The sequence below is a fragment of the Scleropages formosus genome, chromosome 9, assembly GCF_900964775.1.
Source record: "Scleropages formosus chromosome 9, fSclFor1.1, whole genome shotgun sequence".
NCBI lineage: Eukaryota > Metazoa > Chordata > Actinopteri > Osteoglossiformes > Osteoglossidae > Scleropages > Scleropages formosus.
The window spans coordinates 3414673-3436872 of NC_041814.1; the positions used below are offsets into that span (position 1 = coordinate 3414673).

General features: G+C 46.7%; 1 protein-coding gene and 1 non-coding gene across 4 annotated transcripts in view; one reads left to right on the top strand and one right to left on the bottom strand.

Annotated features, from left to right (window-relative positions):
- Window positions 1-943: 943 nt before the first annotated feature.
- On the bottom strand, window positions 944-1015 carry trnaq-uug (transfer RNA glutamine (anticodon UUG)). Its single transcript has one exon. It is a non-coding gene; the product is annotated as a tRNA-Gln (tRNA).
- Window positions 1016-1856: 841 nt separating this feature from the next.
- The window catches only part of tle2a (TLE family member 2, transcriptional corepressor a), a 38084-nt gene continuing 17740 nt past the window's right edge, over window positions 1857-22200 (top strand). For 2 of the 3 annotated variants that reach the window (XM_029254901.1, XM_029254902.1), the window contains exons 1-2: window positions 8749-9351; window positions 18205-18359. In XM_029254901.1, the coding sequence (XP_029110734.1) occupies window positions 9328-9351; window positions 18205-18359 (179 nt within the window). In that variant the 5' untranslated portion in view covers window positions 8749-9327. Of the gene's footprint in view, window positions 1989-8748; window positions 9352-18204; window positions 18360-22200 lie in introns of those variants that run through there. The other variant, XM_029254903.1, reaches the window with a different exon arrangement.

Consider the following 22200-nt stretch of genomic DNA (forward strand, 5'->3'; position numbering starts at 1 on the left):
CCTCACAGTGCCTGGGTGGTGCGAGAGGATGTGGGTTAGATCGCCGCTCAGTCTGTGTGGAGTTTGCACGTTCTCCCATGTCTGTGTGGATTTCCTCTGGGTGCTCTGGTTTCCTCCCACAGTCCAAAGACATGCTGTCCAGGTTCCCCCATAGTGTGTGAGTGACAGAGAGAGTGTGTGTGTTCCCCTGATGTATGGAGGAGTGACCCATTGTAAGTAGTGGCTCTAGCAGTGTAAGTCTTTGGGTGCTCTGGTTTCCTCCCACACTCCAAAGATATGCTGTTCAGGTTCACACAGAGAGAGTGTGTTCCACTGATGTATGGATGAGTGACCCAGTGTAAGTAGTGTATCTAGCAGTGTAAGTCACTGCTGTGAATAAGGTGTGTGGCCTGATAACACTACATAGAGTTCATTGGAAGTCGCTTTGGAGAAAAGGGTCTGCTAAATAAATGTAAGAACTATACTGACCCCTAGCGGCGATATTGAACAGTTGCCCCGATTAAAAACGACAACGTGAAAATTGCTTTTATTTTCCTTCCCAAGAAACATTGAACACAATTTACTGGAAATTTCGAAGACTCGCAGTAACTGAGTAAATAAGAGTGACAGTATATTTGTTGCAAATGTGATCGAGTTTGCCTTTCAGTAATAATGGATGCTAAATAACTACTTTTTCCGTAAATCCTGTGTAGTGATAACTTGTGAACTGCAAGTTTGTTTCAGGAGAATATCGTTTTACAGTTAAAGACATAACAGCTCAGCTAAAAACTGCGAGTAACGAGAAGCAAGAATAGCAAAGGCTAACTCAGGCAGCTCGTTTGAACATTATTCATTGCTTCTTTCTATGGCTTAATGTCTCCCGTTAAGTCATGTTTTTAACGTGAAGTAAAAAGGTAAATAAAATATAAAAAAAACACTGTACAAGATGGGGGGGAAAACATTCAGGTTCTACCGAGATTTGAACTCGGATCGCTGGATTCAAAGTCCAGAGTGCTAACCATTACACCATAGAACCGCCGCCTGAGGAGGGCTCCTCTCCACTACTCTTAGCCGTCACAGCCCCTACTGACGCTTTCAATTATCCCGCAAAGCCAAATCTTAGCCGTTGCAAATTTCCCTGTCACGTCAACGCATCACCCGCGCGTGCCATTAGCGATTGTACTCAGCCCTTCCGCGCGGTCACAGCGCGGTACGTGCACGCGCACGGGCCCCTTGTCAGACATCTTGCTCTATGCGCCTCAGAAGTACTTCGGGTGGCGAAAATAGACGTATCCTCTTTATTAGAAGAGCCCACTGTTCAGCCAGCTATAAAATTCATTTGCACTGTTTGCTACTTAAAGTATTTTGCATTTTGCAAATCCCGTATCTCTCCGTTTGTACGCGAAATGCACTTATGAGTTGTACGTCGGTTTGGATAAGCGCCTTCAAAATGAATAAATGTAAAGATGGGTTTGTTTTTTATCATTTGTGCACTAATGTAAGAAATGTTAAACGTGTATCATTTATTTTAAAAAGGAGTTTAAACCTACGCAGCCGTTTCCAGACTTCAGGCGCTTGCCGTGAGGACAGGGGACGCCAGAGGGCGGTAGAGGACAAAACTGAAGTACCTCGTATGACCACAGGGGGGCAGCCAGAGCTCGCCGTCTTGCATTTCCACACATCTGTTCTCAACACCTCACAGTAGGTCTGTGTGTGTGTGTTATACAATGACCTGGTGGCAGGACACCAACATTCCAGAAGCTAATAGTGCTAAAAATACTGCAAAATAATAAGAAATAATTTATAAAAATAACTAGAAGCACATTATGTATGTTTTTTTTTCTTATCACAAGTCTAGTGAAGGGTCCTGGTGCTCTGGATCCTATCCTGGAAACACAGGATGCAGCCTGGATGGGGGACCACATCATCACAGAGAAGCCCATGTGAGTGCTGGACAGCTGCAGCCTTTGGACCCAACGATCGCAGCTTTGAATCTCACCACATGCGAGGTATTTACCCTGAATTGCACCAGCAAAAATTAACCAGCTATATAAATGAGTAAATAATTGTAGTTAGACTAACATTAAGACGCTTTGGAGAAAAGCATCAGCAAAATAAATAAACGTAAGTCACATGCTGCAAGGACTTTAGAGTCACCAGCTCACCGGCACAGGATTTTCTTTGGACATGCACAGTTTTGACAGGCTGTATTGTTTACTTAAAATTTTTATCTTTTCACCAGAAGTCATTTAGCCCCTCTAACTACTCTGTAAGTAAGAAAATCAGGGCATAAATCTTTATTAATTCTCCAGCACAGGCATAACAAAGGGGAGAAATGTCCACTCCGGTGTCCAGTCAAGCATAATGTGTCCCTGCTGTTACCTGTGTACAACTCAGGTGAGAACTACTGGTAGTGCTTTTGTCCTTGCAAATCCTGACAAGTTGTTACAGCTTATAAATATATTAAAATATCAAACCATAACTACAATTACTTTTTAGACTATAGGCAACACGGTGGCACAGCGTGCTCTGGTTTCCTCCCACAGTCCAAAGACATACTGTTCAGGTTCACCCATAGTGTGTGAGTGACAAAGAAAGTGTGTGTGTTCCACTGATGTATGGATGACTGACCGAGTGTAAGTAGTGTATCTAGCAGTGTAAGTCACCACGGTGAATAAGGTGTGTGGGCTGAAAATGCTACATAGAGTTCATTGGAAGTCGCTTTGGAGAAAAGCGTCTGATAAATAAATACATGTAAATGTATAGAAGTTTATGGCAGGTGATATAACTGGAGACAGAACATGAAGTACACGCCTATAAGCTCAGTTCTGAGAGGCTTTCCCTGGTCAAACTGGACTTGGATGGTTTTCCTTTATGTATATTTCTTAAATGATATCATATGAATAGCAATTTGCACTTCTGCAAAGGTGTGTATAAGATCATCTGGAAGCAAAGTTAAAAAAGAGAGAAAGACAGAGGAGAATTAGAGAGAGAGAATCTTGTTTGAAGTGCTTTAATAAGCTCATTGCAGCTATTTAACAGCGGAGATTAAAAAGCCGTTTGGTACTAGATAAATATTTACCAGCCTGAGCTGCTATCTTATAACTACAGATGACTGGAAAAGTCGCACGCAAGTCATACAAGGGAATCGCCTCTGAAAAAATATGTTGTAACTCCAGCAATGAGCCAAATTCCCTCGAGCCAAATTCCAACCGCTGAGCTTCAGAACATAAACTCACATGTCCCAGAGGCAAATATATAACTAAATGTGAATTATGAGCGCAGCTATAAACTAGTGTCTCAATGAGATTTAGCCGCAGTGTATATGGCAATAATAATAAATTGTGATCTTGATCTGAAACATGTTCGCTGGGAAGTGGATGGAGTATCCAATTAATGTTCCGAAGAGAGAACACGGTAAAACGCGTACCGTGTCCAGGGTGAATGACACAGCAAGGCTGTAAGAAGTGCCACAGTAAAGTACAGGGAACACAGTGCCGCTCTGGCCAAATACATTTACATTACATTTATTTAGCAGACACTTTTCTCCAAAGCAACTTCCAATGAACTCTATGTAGTGTTATCAGCCCACACACCTTCTTCACTGCAGTGACTTACACTGCTGGATACACTACTTACAATGGGTCACTCATCCATACATCAGTGGAAAACACACACTCTCTCTGTCACTCACACACTATGGGGGACCTGAACAGCATGTCTTTGGACTGTGGGAGGAAACCAGAGCACCCGGAGGAAACCCACACAGACACAGGGAGAGCATGCAAACTCCACACACACTGGGTGGGGATCAAACTCACATCACCCAGGTGCTGTGAGGTAGCAGCACTTCTCGGTGTGCCACCGTACCGCCATATTTCTATGGTCTGTGATCTCTCACTTACTTCTGTGTCTAGTCAATGGGTCACTCATCCATACATCAGTGGAACACACACACTCTCTCTGTCACTCACACACTATGGGGAACCTGAACAGCATGTCTTTGGACTGTGGGAGGAAACCAGAGCACCCGGAGGAAACCCATGCGAACTCCACGCAGCCCATACTCTTTCCTGAATGAACAACTGGCTGGAACCACGGAAACGTTGGTCGTATCGAGTCGCGACGAGCACAAAATTGTGTGTGTATTCTGTGTGTGAGGCAGACAGCCTGGGACAAACATGGACGCACTGGAGCCTTTTCCTCGTGTTCTCCATGTGCACCACAACACTGACTGAGTTCCTGCTCTGTCTCGAGCAAAAGCCTCTCCGTTTTCCCCGCGTAACTGATTTATTAATGACCCACGCAGTCAGCGGCAAATTATTGCACAACCGCTGCTTATTCAATAGATTCGTGTTTCTGACCGTCATGAAATCTGTGCGTTTGTAATAAAGTGGCACAGGGAGCTTGTGTATTGGTAAGATAGGCTCTGCCAGTCACCAGATATCCCCCGAAAAGAGAAAGCGCGCTGCAGTGCTGCTAAGCAATCTCATCTGCACTGACAGGATATTAAATGGAATATAATCCAATCTGTCTGCTGTGCGCACGCACGTGTGTGTGTGTGTATGTGTGTGTGTATGTGTGTGTGTATGTGTGTGTGTGTGTGTGTGTGTGTGTGTGTGTGTGTGTTCGCCTATCTGCTCATCTTCCCCGCTAAACAAATGTTTCTGCGAAGCCTTTGAAAGTCGCACCTGGCGACAACCTTTTTGCGCGCGTTTTGCACCGAGCGCAACAAACGGCGCAAAGTGACGCGCGGCTTTCGCTCCGTGTCACACTCGGAGTCCCACTGCGAGAACTGCTAAGCTGAGGATGTAATGGCAAGAATTAGTGACGGAATTCCAGCGTTCCCAGACACACATGCCTGTGGGTACAAATGTGCATTCGTTTGCCTTCGTGCAGTCATGTGTGCCTGTGCGCACTCTCAAGTGTGTGTGTGTGTGTGTGTGTCTGTGTGGTGGGGGGGCGCGCTGCTAATGTGAGTCATTACCCCCGCCCTCCCCCAGGGCTTGAAGGGAGAGAGGAGGGGGCGGGAAGGGGGAAGGGGGGAGGGGGGTTCCCAGTTCCCAGGAGAGGGGCCCCTATAAATCACTCCGCCATCCCTGTGCCGACACGGGGCCGCTGTGCCGGAGGGGAACCGCAACAACAGTGTGGCCTTGTCTCCGCGGCCCTCACCTCCACGCCGTCCTGGGAGAGCCAGACAGGCGTCTCCGCACTTGTCCCCTCCGCAGGCAGGCACGGCGCTGTCCGCGGCAGCAGGGTTAGAGGGGACTTCCCAGCATGCACCGTGGCGTTCGCGTCCCCTGTCACTGGGACGTGATGGATTGGCGTGGGATTCCTCGAATGTTAATGAACTGAAAATGTCTGTCACATTCAAATTGCATCACGGGATAAGCGCTGAAACCAGGGAGCCCACTTAGCTGCAGAAACATTGATATGATAATTACCGTGATTTACTATTGTTTTACTTTAGTATAAACAGCATTATGATAATTCCAATAAAGAAATGATTAGCTCATCAGGCCCCACTTCCTTCCAGCTCCAACTTTGCTTCTCATGCCCCGTGTTGCCCCCCCCCCCCCCAACTCTGTCGCGGTGGCACTACACACAGGCTTGGACTGAACATTAATTTACCTTACCATCAGCTGTTTGCCTGGTTTCTGCATGCCAGTTTCTGCTCCAAACACAATTTGGCAAACTGAGATTATGAAGGATGAGCGTGTCTGCGGGCAGGTGTGAGTTGCGGCAGCGAGTGTGTGTGTGTGTGTGTGTGTCGGACAAAGAACCGCGCAGCAACATCGGCTGGCTCCAGGAATGTGTCGTTACTAGACCAATAGAGGTAAGGTTCCTGCAGCTTTTGCCAAAACAATACAGCGTTTCGGAACTCCCGGAGCCCTTTCGGGTTGGACATTTTTGTGGTGTTTTACCATTTCCATGACTGTCCATCTGGTTAGAGAATCTGCTGTGACCCAGATGTGGCAAATGCCAGCGAAAGGGAGTTTGTCCCTTTCAGTTTGGACCCGACCCAGATTTTGTTTTCACGGCAAGCACCAGGCCTGGCCTTCCCCTCCCCCGTCCTCGTGGAGACCGTCAGGCTCCACCTCTCCCCTTTCCCAGCCCTGACCTCATCTGCAATTCTGTGAGTCCATCATCACTCATTCCTTTCTGTGATAATGGTACCCGCACCCGCACCCCCACCCTTCCGCCCCCACTGGTTCCACTTCAACATGAAATATCTTGAAGAGTTGGGCCACAGTGCATTACGTTCCTCATGACTTTTTCCCTGTCTAATAAACACAATCCCAGAATCCCGAAGAAAGCATGAAACCAGCTACGGACATTAAAATTCATAGGCAAAAAAACTGCAGTATAATTTCCTTTTTATACTTTCTCTCTCAAACTTCTTTTTTTTTTTTTTTCCTCCGCCCCACAAATTCTCTCAATCCGTCAATTTTTAAATCTTACTCTATCAGTCAGCAAACTTCCCCCTTTACCTCCTTCCCTCCTGCATGTTTCCTTGCTGCAGACTCCCTCTCTGTGCTCCTTTGTGCTTCCCAGCTTCACCTCTGGCAGGTTGTGATTTCCATTGCCAGAAAATTGCTTTTCCAATATCTGTCTCTCTAATTATGAGCCCCCACTAAAGAGGCCGTGTCGCTGGAATACTAATATGTACCTCAAGTATTTATTTTTTTTCTCTCTCTCTTTTTCTTATTCATATTCTCATTTTGAGGGACTGCTGGGGGAAGTGAAATGTGCAAATTCTCACATGTTTTGAATTTGCTTCCCATAGCTTTGTCAAGAACACAAGTGCCTGCATCTAGACACTTCCAACATTTAGACTCCCAGCTGACAGCGGACCGGTCGGTGTAGCGACAGCGACGACTTTACTTTTGTTTCAGACTCGACCGGTCGGGCACATGTTGTATTATATTACGTGAAACAAGAAAGTCGTGCTGAAGAGGCCTGTGGTTTAGTCCCGCGTTCATTGCTCTGTGCTTCACTTGTTGCCACACATTTCCATGTTGCAGAAGTGCTGCTCGCTTGTGAGACGATGCGGTTTATTTCAGTGTGAACGTCCATCATTTGGAGTGTGAAACACTGTACACACCTTGTCGGGACAGCAGACCTACCAGGTGCGCTCTGTTCCATCTGCTGCCATTTCTACGTACACATTTAAGAGTCCTCTGCCTTTGCTGCTAAATGAGCCCGTCTTTCCTGCTCTCCACAACAGTGAGGCTTTATTGCTTATTTATATTTCTCTGAAATGCAAGCGCTCCTCTCTGCTGCCTCCTAAGATCCCGGGACTAAAGGAGTGAAGAATGAAGAGTGTGTTACAGATTTGCTCAAACTGCTTGTTAGGGGCTGCTCCTCCCTCTTGTGCCCGAGCCCACCTTCTCCGAGAGTCAAAATGAGCACAAGTTCCTTTGTGTGTGTGTGTGTGTGTGAGAGAGAGAGAGAGAGAGAGAGATTCAACACTGATCTGTCCAGTCGATCTATACTAAGAGATTTCCCACCCTAATTTCATCCTACACTCTACTAGGATTACTTTGGTTACATCATTTTATACAGAGGTGCCTGGATTTGGAGCCTTTGCTTTTTCCATCTGATTTTTTGTAAAAAAAAAAAAAAAAATTGTATTGTTTCTATGGATTCTCAAGGTTCTTGCCATTACTTCTGTGCCTCACCCTGCTACTTGCATATACTGTATAGTAATATGCTGATAGATAGATCGATCGATCGATCGATCACAGAAGTTCACATGAATTAAATATTTTTTCATTTGATGATTGTGTTGCGCGAATTAATTATGACGAACGATTACTCGGATTTTCAAGATAAAATGTTTTTCTTGCTTTGAAAAAAACAGTACAACTTAGGGCTTCGTCTGATTTCGCTATACTATCCGATCATTCCTGAAAAGGAAGACGATAATAAAAAATACTCTATGCAAATTGCAATTACTGTAACAACTCCATCTCTCGCAATTATTTTCGCCTCCAAAGAGTTAAATCCTCCTTGCAGCCATTTTTGGACATTTGATTGACAGGTAGAACTGCGAGGTTGCGGCATTATCCAATCAGGGAGCGTCTTTGTTGACCCACGTGGGTACACTAAACACTGATTGGTTGGTGTGGGCTGTGTTGATTGTAGCTGGGTCGAGCCCCACGTGGAGATTTCATTCATTCATTGATCAATTCTACTGCGCCCCCCACATTTTCTATCAGCACATTTACATGAACAAAAAAACCAAGATCCTGAGAAGGATCAGACCATTAATAAATAAATAAACAAATAAAAGTAATTTCAACTAAATGACAAATTAATTTTCCCAACTACAGCGCATTTATACAATTTCTGTTATTCTGTAACGAAAATAGCATTAGATTGATGCTGGTGAATGCAGTCTGTATTTTTATCACTCTTTAGTTTGTGTCCCTGAAGTACTTTTACATTTTGGCAGATGACCATTATATCTCGTATAAAAGCACGTCTTCGAAGTTAGCCAACTTAAGTCCCGCTTTACAATAGGGGACTTTAAATCGGACCTTTTCAGCTGCGTGGGTAAGATCGCCGCGACAGAGAGCACAAAAAGCAGTGAGAAACAGAGCTGCTCGAGACTCTCATATCGTCACACCGTAGCAACAACTGTGTGTGCTGTTCCTCTCTCTTAGGAGATAAAAACACTCCTGTCATTCCCATCCACTGCCAGAGATCAGAGGATCGGAGAGGAGGAGGAGGAGGAGGAGGAAGAGGAAGAGAGCTGGGAAGGAAGGAGTGTGTTTCGTGAAAAGACTGCACGACGAGTAGTGGAGAGGAGTGTGTTTCACGAGAAGGCTGGAGATTCAGGGGAACAAAGGAAGCTGCGGTGGCGCTCATGTCTTGTCCTGGTGTTTTCAGCTCGTAGGGTTTCGCTGCCTCCTCCTCCTCCTCCTCCTCCTCCTCCACTTCGGCACGGAGAGGAAACGTGCAGCTGGAACATAGTTCGGCTGTTTGTGTTTTCATTTTTATTAGAGGATCGCCAGACTCCGCAGTCGCAGAGTCAGGCTGAAGTAAGGAGCTCGAAGGAAGACTTCACATCAAGAAGAAAAGAGGGCGAATCGTCGGGCCGCGCGGTGTGTCTGTGTGTGTGTATGTGTATATATATGTGTGTGTGTGTGAGTTTTCTTCAGCGTTGGGAATCCAACAGAACAAAGACAGTGTTCGTAGGGTGCGTGAGAGAGGAGCGCAAGGCCCCATGCCTTTCTGAGAGCGACAATAACAGCACAAGACGCCGTCCGTCCCTCGGAGTCTTTTGTTGAGCCACAGTGTTTCGGGGAAGCGACGCGACGCGGCGCGAGCGACTCCACGACGATGTTCCCGCAGAACCGACCGCCGGTAAGTGCGAACAGCCCCGAGTGTGAGCGCCGGCGCTGTCGGACAGGACTGCGATCGGCCGCACTGACAGCGCGGGACCCACGGAGTATTATGATAAGGGCCAATAAATAAGACGCGCGCACCGTGTAGCGCTCCGTTAAAGCAGGCATGGCGAGCGGCGCGTGCTGCGGCTGCGACGGATCACAACGTGAAGTGGTGCTTCATGGCGATAAATATGACTACTTTTGGAGAACACAGTTAGTGTCTTCCCTCCTCCCCCCAGTCCGGCCACTTGCACGGTATATGTGGGCTAAAGTACTTCTCACGAGCTTCAGATGTGAAGGACTTTTTACTCTTACTTAGCATGATTCATGTTGTAGGGATGCTGCTGGGTAATCATTTTCTATGGAGGGCTATTTTTTTGTGCTGTGATTGCTATAAATATTGGCAGGTTTGACTGGTAAATAAAAAAAGGGGAAACGTTGAGCCAACTCCTAACATTTATTTTCAGATCATCCTTCCGTATGTATAAGACAAGAGTCACTTTCTGTCTACATGATGTTTACAAACGTGCGCTAGTGAGGTTTCGCTGGTGATGTATCTCTGCGCCTTATTTTTAGGTGTGATAGCAAATTTCTACAGTAGACTGTACAGGAGAGCTGGTTTCTGGCCTGAAAAATGTAAAGAAAGTAGCTGTACGTTTCTCCCCTGAAAGGGTTTCGCTCTAAACCCACAAAGTGTCCTGGTTTCCCATGTGGAGTATTACCATACCATGGAGTATTGGTACCATGGACCCACACCTGCACAATCAAAAATATAAGCTAAGATTTCTGACGGTGATTTTTCAATGGAACAAAAAGAACGGAAACTGGGTAAGAAGTAACAGACGTCTTTGTGGAGGTGGGATTGAGCTGGCAAAATGTTTGCTTGCTGTGTGGTTCCATGAGACACAGGCCAGGTGAGCCATGTGGTGGTTTATGAAGGGCGGTCATTCTCCAAGGACACTGCAAGAGTTGTGAATGCAAAGCTGCTTCTCACGAGTGTCCCACTGTAACAGGATCACTGGGTTGTGGTTACAGCTCCCAAAGTAATTGCACATGTCCAGGAACTCCTCTGTCTTCAAAAGAACAGTGTGCCCTTCTCTTTAATAAATGAATGAAAGAATGAAGAACACCCATCTTATGCATCCTTGCATTTGCAAAGGTGGCTCAGTTGTCAGCTTGAGAAAAAATGTTTTTTTTTCGATAACAGAATCTGTTGCTTGTCACTATACCGCACCATCCCATCTTTTCTCTTAAGTACATGCATTTTTAATGCTTAACGGCTTCAATTCACCATGATGTAGCATAGCATATTTGAATTAGCTGGAATGTACGTTTTGCATGCAGTAATTCGCAGAGACAAACCGTGTGTGGTAAACAGGAGTAGGTGTTGAAGACAACAAGAGCTGTGTTGCTGTGAAACAAAATTGTCCAGGCGCCTGTGCTGAGTGGCAGCAGTTCGCAGCCTACTGTGCTGGTGCCTTGTGTAACCACAGTACTGTACCATTTCATTGTGTAACATTGGAAGGCGGTGCTCACAATCGAGGATTGAAATGAACATATTGATATGGAAGCGAAAGTCATGAAAGCCGTGGTTTGGTGTATTATCTCTTTCCGGCGGCTGTGTGGTACCTCAGTGGTCTTTTTGGGGCATCCTCCACTGGGAAGGTCCCGTGTCTGACGTGGACAGAGCCATAGTCTTGTCTGGCTTGTGTGCCTGTTGTGTGGAGGGTCTGACATGGGGCCCAAGTCTTCAGTGGTGTCAAGGTCCTCTAAAGTTTATTTGGTTTATGGTGCGGTATTGTTCAAGGATGATACACTGTACTCTCCCTCTTCAGCTCCACCGGCGCGGGGACAGCAAGGACTACGGCTAAACACTTTCCTGGTTTTTCGTCTCTGCTCGCACATTTCCACGCGTCCAAACGCCGCAACACAGAGCGCCTTTTCCTGTGCTCTCAGAATTAAGTAGTTTAACTTTGGATGAGCGGACAGGGTCAGTCCAGAATGCATTGAGATAAGTCTTAGGTTTGATAGAAACAGCCGATCACGGTGTCAAAGTGATAAAACTGATTTTTTTTTTTTTTTAAAAAAAAGCTGGAAGGTACAACCCAGTGAAACGCATTTTGTATTGGAAAGTAATTTTCTAAATCAACACTATTAGGTCAGTTAAAAGGAGAGCTTTGTGAGGTATTTAACGATTCAATTACAGTTGACTAACGGATGAAAATCATCCAAATTTCTGTAACATTCTGTAAATCTTTTTATAAGTGTGAACAGGAGCCTTGGAATATCACGATATATCAAAAGGTATATTGTACCTTAAAACTTTCGGAACAGTGCTTTTTTTAATTCAGGATCACAGGCTGTAGAATATGAAATAATCATGGAATACGAAAAATACTGGGAGGGTACGGTGGCCCGGCAGGTTTGGCTGGGTCCTGCTCCCTGGCGGGTCTGGGGTTCGAGTCCTGCTTGGGGTGCCTTGCAATGGACTGGCATCCCGTCCTGGTTGTGTCCCCTCCCCCTCCAGCTCTGCACCCTGTGTTGCTGGATAGGCTCTGGTTTTCTGCTGAACCGCTTGGGAGAAGTGGTTTCACACAGAGTGTGTGTGTGTCTATTAAGAATAGTGTGTAGGGATATATATGTTTTAATGTTTGAGCCTCACTTTGTTATTCAGCTGCAATGTCCATGTTCTTTCTGTATTTTCACTTGTTGCTAAGTAACAAATGGCGGTTGAGTGAAATGGTGCAAGCGTTGGGCGTCAGCATCGGTTAAAATTGAAGTGTAGAAGGGCCATGGTCTTTTTCTTCAAGTTAGAACTTAGTGTACATATAAACCACAGAGGTCGTAGTTGTTAAACCTTACAGAATGGGGTGATGAAGGGGTTAACAATACTGCAGAGAAATTCATGACCAGGTTACATATTTGCAGAGTACTACACACACAGTATTTGCAAATGTAGATTTCTTTTTTCCTCCTCAGAATTTTATCAAAGGAGAATACCAGGAGTTTGTGGATAGAGGCGTCCTAAATTGTTCAAATTCAGCTTCAGATTAAGTTCCCATCATAAATGAGTGCAAATGGTGTGTATGTCCTCATCCACCACACAGCAGTTGTTCTTCTAATGTAGGATAACCATTCCATAAAAGGTTAAGGTTATCTTAAAAAATGTTGATAACAGGGGCTGTCTTCACATTGGCAGTGCAACATAATGTAAACACAAATATAAAACTGCGTTGCAGGATTTTGCTAAATTAGCTTGTCTCTAAAAAGCCTGATGATTACATTCATAGTGAATATTTTCAAACATAAACTGATAAGTTAAATGTTTTTTATTTTGCTTATCACCAGTTTGAATGCAGCATAAATAATACACTCTGTTTCTGAAGACATTTGAACTTCCTGCGGTATTCTTTTATATTTTATTCAGTAGTAATTTCTTTTTTGTAATCGAGAGTGGGGTATAGCTGTAATTACTTTGGTATTTTTGTAGCAGCAACCCCTCCCTAATAAAAATAGCAGGATTGATGGGGAATTTTCCAGTGAAATCTCTTTAAGAAAAAAAATCTAACAATTCATTTGCATGCCAGTGAGAATTACTTACGCCTGGGTAACCATGCACTATACACAGAGCACCTTATAATATAAACATGAAAGTGCCTTATGCCAGCATTAACATATATAGCTAAGGCCAGGATGGCACTTGCAGTCAAATGTTACCAATTGTGCATTTTAAACTAGATTTTTTTTTTTTTTTTTTTTTTTTTTTTTTTTGTTAAAGTTGTAAAATAAATAAAATTCAGTTTCATTGTGTAAAATGTTTGGGCAATTAATTTTAGTATGTTTTCTTTTTGCTTTGTCACCATTAATAGCACCTTTGTAGTATAGCCATGACCTGAGATGAGTATACAACATAACACGCAGTCTGCTGGCCGTGGAAGTAACTCATTTATACGAAGCACCTTGAAACAAAAAATGAAATTTCCAAACGTTTGCTTTTTCATCAGAGTGAGATGAACCGCAGGGAGGAATCCCCACCGACATTGGATGTTGGAGGTGATGTGGTATTTTTGTAATGAGATCATCGTACAACAGAATCTCGTCCTGGGAGCCCCTCGATCGGTGGGAGGAAGGTTGGGCCCGTGCACTTCAGGGCCCCAGGTGAGGGCACATTTCCCGTTACCCAGTTCTGCTGGATCTCTGCCACCAGAATCCTCTGCATGGGGCAGTGAAGGGGCCATCGGCACGGGCGGCTGTGGAGCTCCGAGCTGCCTTACGGAAACTATGTGCTCCAGGTTTACATAAGTAGCGAAGGCGTGGCATGGAAAGCTCTCGCATGGAAAGAACAAACAGTCCCAGGGTAAGCTAATAAAGGGAGGCACCTACACCAATTAACGGAGCCGACAGGCAAGCTGCTCCTCGTCGCTAATGCAACTTGACAGCGGAGAAATTTGAATAACAAGCTTTCGAGTAAAAGTTGGGGGACCGGGGGGCACCGCGCTAACGGGTACCTAGCCGTAATGAGAGAGCCCAGCCTTCTTTTTCCCTTTGAGAAGGTACACGCTGGGGGTTTGGATCAATGAGAGGGGACAGCGTGCCCGAGCGCAGCAGACTTAAGGGAAAAGATGAAATGCTTTCAAATGCTAATAGCTGTGTGTTATTGAAAAACCGTATTTGAAACGTATACGCATAAGAGGCTTGAACTTCAAACGCCTAATACGGGGGGTTGAGGGGGGGGGGGGGGGGCAGTACGTTATCATGTTTTGCATATTTGCACAGAGACCCAGGAGTGGAGCTGGAGCGCGGAAGCAGACTTGCGATGGAGCACAAAGTGAGGTTCCCTCATCTTCCCTCTTTTCCGTGCCCGGTGCCCCTCCTTGGCCCCCGCCTCTGCCCGCTGGCGCACGTGAACACGGTCGGCCGCTTACCGTAACGCGCCGCTTTCTGGGAAAGCGCAATACAATTATCGAGCTCAGGTTGCAGGGACATTAATCAGTGAAACTACTTTGAGGGCTGTGGGAGAATCAGCCTGCAGACGGGCGCTTGGAGGAGCCCTGCCCCCCGCCTCCTGTTTTGCTGTCTGACCGGGAGGCTTCAGCGCAGTGGTCTCTACTGTATTGTCTGTAAGCAGCCCCTCCGTCGCTGCACGACCAGGAAGCCCTGCCCCCGCCTCATGTCACCCGTACACCGGTAGAGGTATCCGTTCAGCGTGCCCTGCTGTATTCCCTTTCTAAATGCCTTGGCTTGTGGAAGTGTGATGTAGCGCCATGTGTGTTGACACAGTACTGGAGTCCTAATTAAAAACAAGTTGAGGCTGGATGTAAAAGGCAGCATATTATTTCTGGTGGTAGTGTTAGCAAAAATATTGTGGGATTGGCTGAAACAGGGACAATGACTGGTTTGATTGAAGCTGCTGGCAATATTTCATGGCTCGGAATAATTAGAAGACCGAGCGAGTTCATCAAAGCGGGTATAATGTCAGCACTTTCCTGGTGTTTGGGTTTGAAATGTGTGTGGGCATGTTCTTGGGCTGTGTTACAAGGAGACAGGTAAGGAGGACGATTTAGCCAGCGAGATCTTCGGATCGGCAGCAGTGTGTGTGTGTGTGTGTGTGTGTGTGTGTGTGTGTGTGTGGGAGGAGGGCCCCCCCGGAGAGACACGGCAGCCAGGCATTGATGAGACGAGTATACTGAGATTGAGGGGCTTTTTGAATGGACCACCATTGCAGCAGTGCATTCACTCTGCCTGGGCTTTTTTTTTTTTTTTTACTTGCCCGAGTGTTTGTGTGGCGCTCAGTGTGTTTATGAACCTGTCTGTGTGGGAGGATGGATCTGAGGCCACTGTGGTCATGGCGGTGCCGCATGTGTAATGAGAGGGAGAGAAATAAAAAAGACTGTTGGTCAGGAAGGGCGTGCCCATGGTCCCTGAAGAGAGCGGAAAAGAGAGAGAGTTTGTGTGTGTGTGTGTGTGTGTGTGTGTGTGTGTGTGTGTGTGTGTGTGTGTGTGTGTGTGTGTGTGTGTGTGTGTGTTTTTCATTGTGTCCAGGCTTTCACGTGATGCTTAATAGCATCCAGGCTGCTACGTGCTATGTAGCTACCATGTTCTGCTGACAATCATTTCAAGGTCCAGCTGGACTCCCCTTTTGTGGAAAAAGGCCGCAGAAGTGTATTTAGCCCTAATTTTAAAGTAATGCTTCTGCGGGCTTCAGTTTCCAGAACCTTCCAGAGCGCAGCGCTATGGGAGGGCAGGTTTCATTGGTACCAGTGACCTCCTGCTTCCAGCGCTGTGTGCTGCGTAGATTAGCATGCCGCTAATAATAGCTAACGGGCTTTCCTGCACGTTGCAAGAACACGTTGGTAAAGAACAGCTGAAATGTGACTAATGAAGAAAAAGCTGTGGGAGTCAGTTATAAAGTAGATAATGGCCTTGCTAATGTGAGGTTGCCCGTGTTGTGGCTGGTTCACATCCCAGATGGGATGCCCCTGCTGGGCCCTTATGCAGAGTTCCCTACAATGTTAGCGCTGTCTGGCGAATACTTTCCCCCGGATAATAATTCTGTTTAACGGTAAAACATTTCCGATTTGTGCAGCAAAGTTTTTGCTGGCTGGTCTGTCGGTCAGCGACCAAATCCTCAGCCGTGGAAATGACGGGAAATGTCAAGAAACTGGGCAACTAATAGCTGGATAAAGTCCCGGCAGAACCAAAGCGATCCGTTTGTTCCTTTAAAACAAGCCACGGTTATTGCAAATACTCAAGAAATTCTTTTTTTTTTTTTTTTTTTTTTGTTATTGATGAGCAGAACTGGGTCATAGCACCACAGGAGCAGGAACTGGGAAATGTCAAATAAATACACACAGTACAATACAAGGGCAAAAAGAATATCCAATATTTCGTGGTTATGTAGTAGGGGTTAAATTCCAAAAGGGTGAGCAGGTATTCCGCAAATCAAATTTTCACAAGGTTCAAATGTTCTAGTGGAAGAAAGATGGACACTGGGGTCAACTGTATTTTCGCAGAGGGAACATCTTACCGGTTCAATACGTCTCTTTGCCCGGATGTGTAAGAATAATCAGCCTATTGTCCATAACTCCAATAATCGACATCAAAAGCACAGTTTGCATTGTGGTTTAACAGCCCCGGGGGGGGACAGATCAGATTTTCTGTTAGATTTTTCTGAATGGTTGAAGGAACTTTTTTCAGAAGGCTGGTATCATATCCCTCTCGTACCCGTGTAGTTTTCTAAAAGCTGTCTGCATCTTTGTGCTGAAATATTGGGAAGATCTGGATATAGACATGGATATGGAATAGCAGAACAGGAACGCGCCCTGGCCTTAGGTCACACCTGCCATCCTTCTTCAGCTCCCATTTACCCGTCTCCCCACATCCCTAACTGTTCTTTTTCTGTCCTTTTTCAACACAGACAGAGTGAGAAAGAAAGGGAGGCAGGGATATGGAAAGTGAGAAATGAGTTCGGGCTCTGCCTGTTCCTCAAAGACACCTTTTTCCAGCTAGTGAGGAGTAATTACCACCCGTGCCCTGTTTCTGCGGAGAGGTGCCAGGGCAGCACTTGGGGCAGCGCACTGAATCCGCCTGCTGGGGGGGCGGCGGCAGGGGCGGGCCGCTCATTAGGGCTCGTCTCCGGGACCGGCAGACACACTCGGCTCTTGTTGGCATTGGCGTTGTCAACATCTCCGCGATTCGGCACAGCCCTTGCTCCACTTCAGCCATCTCCTCCCCTCCCTGTGGTGCAGACGTGACCTGTGTGTGTGTGTGTGTGTGTGTGTGTGTGTGTGTGTGTGTGTGTGTTTTCGTGCCTCGGAAGAGTTTCAGGGCCACCAGACGTCAAAGCTATTCTCAGTTAATTAATTCTGCGCTCACTTTCAGGCCATTCCTTCGATAGGTGTTGTTACACCGTGGCGGACAGCTTTTTAATTAATCCCACCTAATTTGCGTGCCGCTGTTGTGGGAGGCGATGGGTGTGCCGGCTTGCTGGACTAATCATTCGAACGTGATCGAACGACGCAGCCCATTACCCTCCTGAGGTTTCTGTCACCTGTTCTTCATTACGCAGCTGTTTTTTTTTTTTTTTTGCTCGGGAACCCACCATGTGAGGAAGCTGGCTGGGGGGTGTGAGAGGGTCCGAGCTGTGGGTTTGTATCAGCACCATGAACTCCAGTTGGCTGAGGCACGCAGGGACAGGCAGGTGTGAAGAAAGGGTGGAAGGATTCTGTCCAAGCCCATGTGCTTCATCTGTCTTTGTACGTTACCGAGCTGTGACCCCTAACTGCGGAGTCTCGCAAGGGGTGGGGGTGGCACACTGTTTATCTCCTCCTTTTCCCCCTTCTCGCCTCAATCAGGAAGCCCCAGCATCCTTCAACCCTGGTTATGCACGTGTGTGTTGAGACACTTCCTCAGCCTGCCCACAGCTGGCTGTTTCTCCCTCCCTGCCCCACGGCACCACCTCCCTGTGCTCTCCAGCCCTCGAACCCCGCGTCTCCCCCGCTCGCTCCCTGCTGCTCTTTCATCTCTGCCCTTCATCTCCTCCGCTGCCATGGCTTTGAACGCGCTCCATTCACCGTGGCGGCAGAGCGCTGGCGCTGCCCCGGCTCCCGAGTCCCAGGCAGAAATGTGCCTTTGTAATCTGTCCTGAAATCAGCACTTGTTTTACTGGCAGACGCCCAGAGGAACCTGCTCTTGTGATGATGTGTTTCAGCACCGTGTTTTACGTAAAAAATGTTAGAACGTGCCATTCTTATTTGGTTTTGCAGGTTTTCTCCTTTTTATTTTGGGAAAATTCTCTAACCCCTGTTGCCGCCCTCGTTTTTTTTGACAGGCCCCGCTCCAGCCGCCTCCTGGGTCCACGGCGTCGGCCGCGGTGGCAGCAGCTGCAGCTGCGTCTGGCGCCCCGCAGTCTCTGAAGCTCACCTACCCCGAGACCTTGGACAGAATCAAGGAGGAGTTCCAGTTTTTGCAGACACAGTACCACAGGTAGGAAGGTTGAGTTGTGAGCCACAGCAGAGGACCAGCAGCAAACTGTGGTGTATTAGTGGTACTGTGCTGGGCAGCAAGGGTATAGTGGGCACAGGCATTGCCTTTGGACTCAAGGGACCCAGGTTTGAATCCTACCTTCACAGTCATGTCAGTACAGTCATGCGCCGCCTAACGTTTCGCTTAACATCTGACCGCATCTACGACGGTGGTTCCATAAGATTATAATGGAGTTGAAAAATTCTCATCAACTAGTGATGTCGTAGTGCAACGTGTTACTCACGTGTTTGTGGTGGTGCTGCTGTAAACGACCCTACTGCGCTGCCAGTCGTGTAAAAGTATAGTATGTAGTTACTATACTGTACTTTTTATCCTCATTTTACAGTGTACTCTTTCTACTTATTAAAAGTTTCCTGTAAAACAGTAGGCTGTGTTACGCCGGCAGCAACGTCGTAGATCTCGTGTTTACCGCGTCTCTTGACTGGATTGAGGCTATACTATCTAGGTGTGTATAAGTCCACTCTATGATCAAGGCTATACCATCGAGGTGTCTATAAATACACTCTATGATCAAGGCTATACCATCTAGGCGTGTATAAGTACACTCTATGATGTTGGCACAACGACAAAATCTCCTAACGACGCATTTCTCTCAACATCTCCCTGTCGTTAAGCAACGCATGTCTGTAGTTCCCTTGGTCAAGGTGTGTACCCTGCATTGCTCCAGTAAAAATTACCCAGCTGTAAAAATGGTAATTTCTTCTCTGAAAAGCGTTGGCTCGATGAATGAAATGTAAATGTGGAGCAGTGTAGGGACGAGCATCGATCTGGGACACGTCTTCTTGGGAGGTGTCAGTTCGCTTGCTGTCCAGCTGTTGCCGAGTTTGCAGAGTCAAGGCTCTGTGCTGAGGACATGCTGTTGGGGACATTGGTGGGGAAATGGGGAGAACTGAGAGGGAAGAGCATTATAACCACTGAGAAGAGCAACCAAGGAGCAGAGGTTGGGGAAGGGGGTTCTGTTTTGAAAACGTGTGTTGCAAAGTTGGTCCATAGCCAAATCCCTTGTCCTGAAGCCCAAGGGGAAGTGTGTGTGTGTGTGTGTGTGTGTGTGTGTGTGTGTGTGAGAGAGAGACAGTGAGTGACCAGCGAGTGACTACCTGTGTTTTATGTACATTCTGATTTTAGTCATGCAGATAAACCAGACAGACTGGCTGCAACTGTAGCCGTTGCCGGTGTTCTCAGTTCTTTTGGTTTCCCTCGCTTGATCGCTCTCTTCACACACCTTTGCATGGACTTGGCTTTGGTCCCAGTTCCCAGACATCCGTGCAGTCCAATCCCCCATCCCCGATTATTCAGCACCTCTCGGTGCCAGCATGAGTGCTTTTTCCACAACTTTCAACAGCTTCCAGTACACGACTGGCATGGGTCACGATTGGGGTCATGATCCACACTGTGTTGGCAGTGCACTCGCATGCCGGTCACATGCCGCTGTTCCTGAAGGTCAAAAATCGAGACCATGCACAGGCCACTTTTTCACAGGCAGCACGCCTGTACCTACATTATTGATAACTGGTCAGTGGTAAACAAGTTGTGAGGTCACACTGAGAGGTTGTGCTAAAATGTGGACCGTGCGTGCGTGCGTGCGTGCGTGCGTGCGTGCGTGCGCGCGCACGCGCAGTGTTACTACAAGATAGCTCAGTATCCCAGGAAAAAAAAAATCGGTCAAAAGCCAAAAATGGGAAGCACCACAGGGGAGACCGAGGATTCGTCTGCAACCGCGAGCAGCCCACCCAGGTGCGATCGTAATGGGTCTGAGTTCCGTGTGTTTCTCCTTCCCTCAGCTGCTTTGGAGAGCAGCATCTGCCAAATGAATAAATGTAAATATAAACTTGCCTGGACAAGGGCCACTGTGGCCAGGGGTGCGTCCATTCTCGGGCTGCGCTGGGTCTCAATCTGGTCCTTCCCGCACTTTGGACCACGGACCTTTCCATCACTTAATTGCAGGACGTGGGACTGGGAAGTGGACTGCAGAGCAAACGTGCCCTGCTTCCCCTCACGTGCTGGCTGCGCAGCCTTTACACTTGCGCCCGAGATCCGTGCTATTAAAAAGGGGAGGCTTAACGTTTTTATTTTTTTTCCTAAAGCAGTATTGATTGTGGTCTGGGCCCAAGTGCAGGTCTTGAGAAGGATTATGGAGCAGAGGGAGGGAGATGGAGTTAATGTGGTTACAAGCTGCAGGTTGTGTGTGTGTGTGTGTGTGTGTGTGTGTGTGTGTGTGTGTGTGTGTGTGTGTGTGTGTGTGTGTGTGTGTGTGTGTAAGAAAGCAGGCTCTCAGCTCTCATCCCAGTGGCCATTACTGTGTGTTTACGTAAATTTAGCGTCTATACATGCAGCGTTTAGTGCGAATTTGGTTTCAGAAAGTCAGACAACTGCTCCACTTGGATTCTATTAGTTGAGACCACATCTGTGTCCATGTCTGTGGTCTCACACACACACACACACACACACACACACACACACACACACTCTCTGCATACATGCATGGCTTTGCTGCAGCACGTTCAACAGCTCAAAGGCCCGCAGAAACTGGAATGGAGACGCACCCCAAACTCGCCCCCCCCACCACACACACACACACACACACACACACACACACGAGCTGCTCCAACCCCCTGCGTTCTACCAGCATGTCAGTCTGGTTCATGTCAGTTCGAAATGCAAGTTGCCTTTCTGGCGCGTTCTCTAATGTAAACCGCAGAGCTTGTGTATTTGTGTGGCATAGTCAGTTGATGTTTAGAATGGGGTTTGTGGTTTAGGTTTGGCCTGCACGAAAAGATCTGTGTGTGTGGTGTTGTCGTCATGTGGCCGCCATCTATGTATATAAATATATATTTTTAACGGGCTCATATGAGTGTGATGGAACACGTGGTTGTGGTTTTAAGGTTTGTGTGCCTGTGTGTGGCTGAACGTGTTTTGCATTCATCTTCAAGTCAAAGTGCTGTGTATGTATCTGGGTTTGGTCTACAAATCTAAAAAAAAAAAAAAATTAAATAGGATTCACGACATGTTCGTCCCTCCCATCTGCGTACTTAGTTTTCAAAGAAAGGGTTAGTCTTAGGGGGGTCAGTGAGGCGTCTGAAATGACTTGTAAAGAGTTGCAGATTTAGGGGGCGCGGTGGTGCAGTGGGTTGGACCGGGTCCTGCTCTCCGGTGGGTCTGGGGTTCGAATCCCGTTGGGGTGCCTTGCGACAGACTGGCGTCCTGTCCTAGGTGCGTCCCCTCCCCCTCCAGCCTTACGCCCTATATTGCTGGGTTAGGCTCTGGCTCCCCACGACCCTGAGTGGGACGAGCGATTCAGACTGTGTGTGAGTTGCAGATTTATTGAAATTACTATTAGTTATTCATCACTAGGAATACAATGAATTAAAGTAAAAGGAACTGCAGATGCGAACACTGGTTTCATTGTAATTCAGCCACATCACTTGATTGGGAATCTCCCACTATAGAGCAGATGGGCAAAAATGATTCTTTACCAACTTGAAACTACTGGGAATGAGATTAAATGGATTATATTAGTTTTTTTTTTTTTTTTTTTTTTAAATGTATTCCTTTTTGTGGTATTTGTGCAAAATGCCTGGATTAATGTGGTTTTAATGGGTTATGCACAGTGGGAGTAGCGTTCGTTCCTTTCATCCCGTAGTACAATGCCTGTTCTTACAGTCCAGTGGTCTTCAAAATTTTAGTGATGTCTGAGATGCCATCCTGTTGGGTCCCTGGCACATGAAACAGTGTTTTCATATCCAGCGTTGCATGAATGATCAATTATTGATGTTAAGCGGAA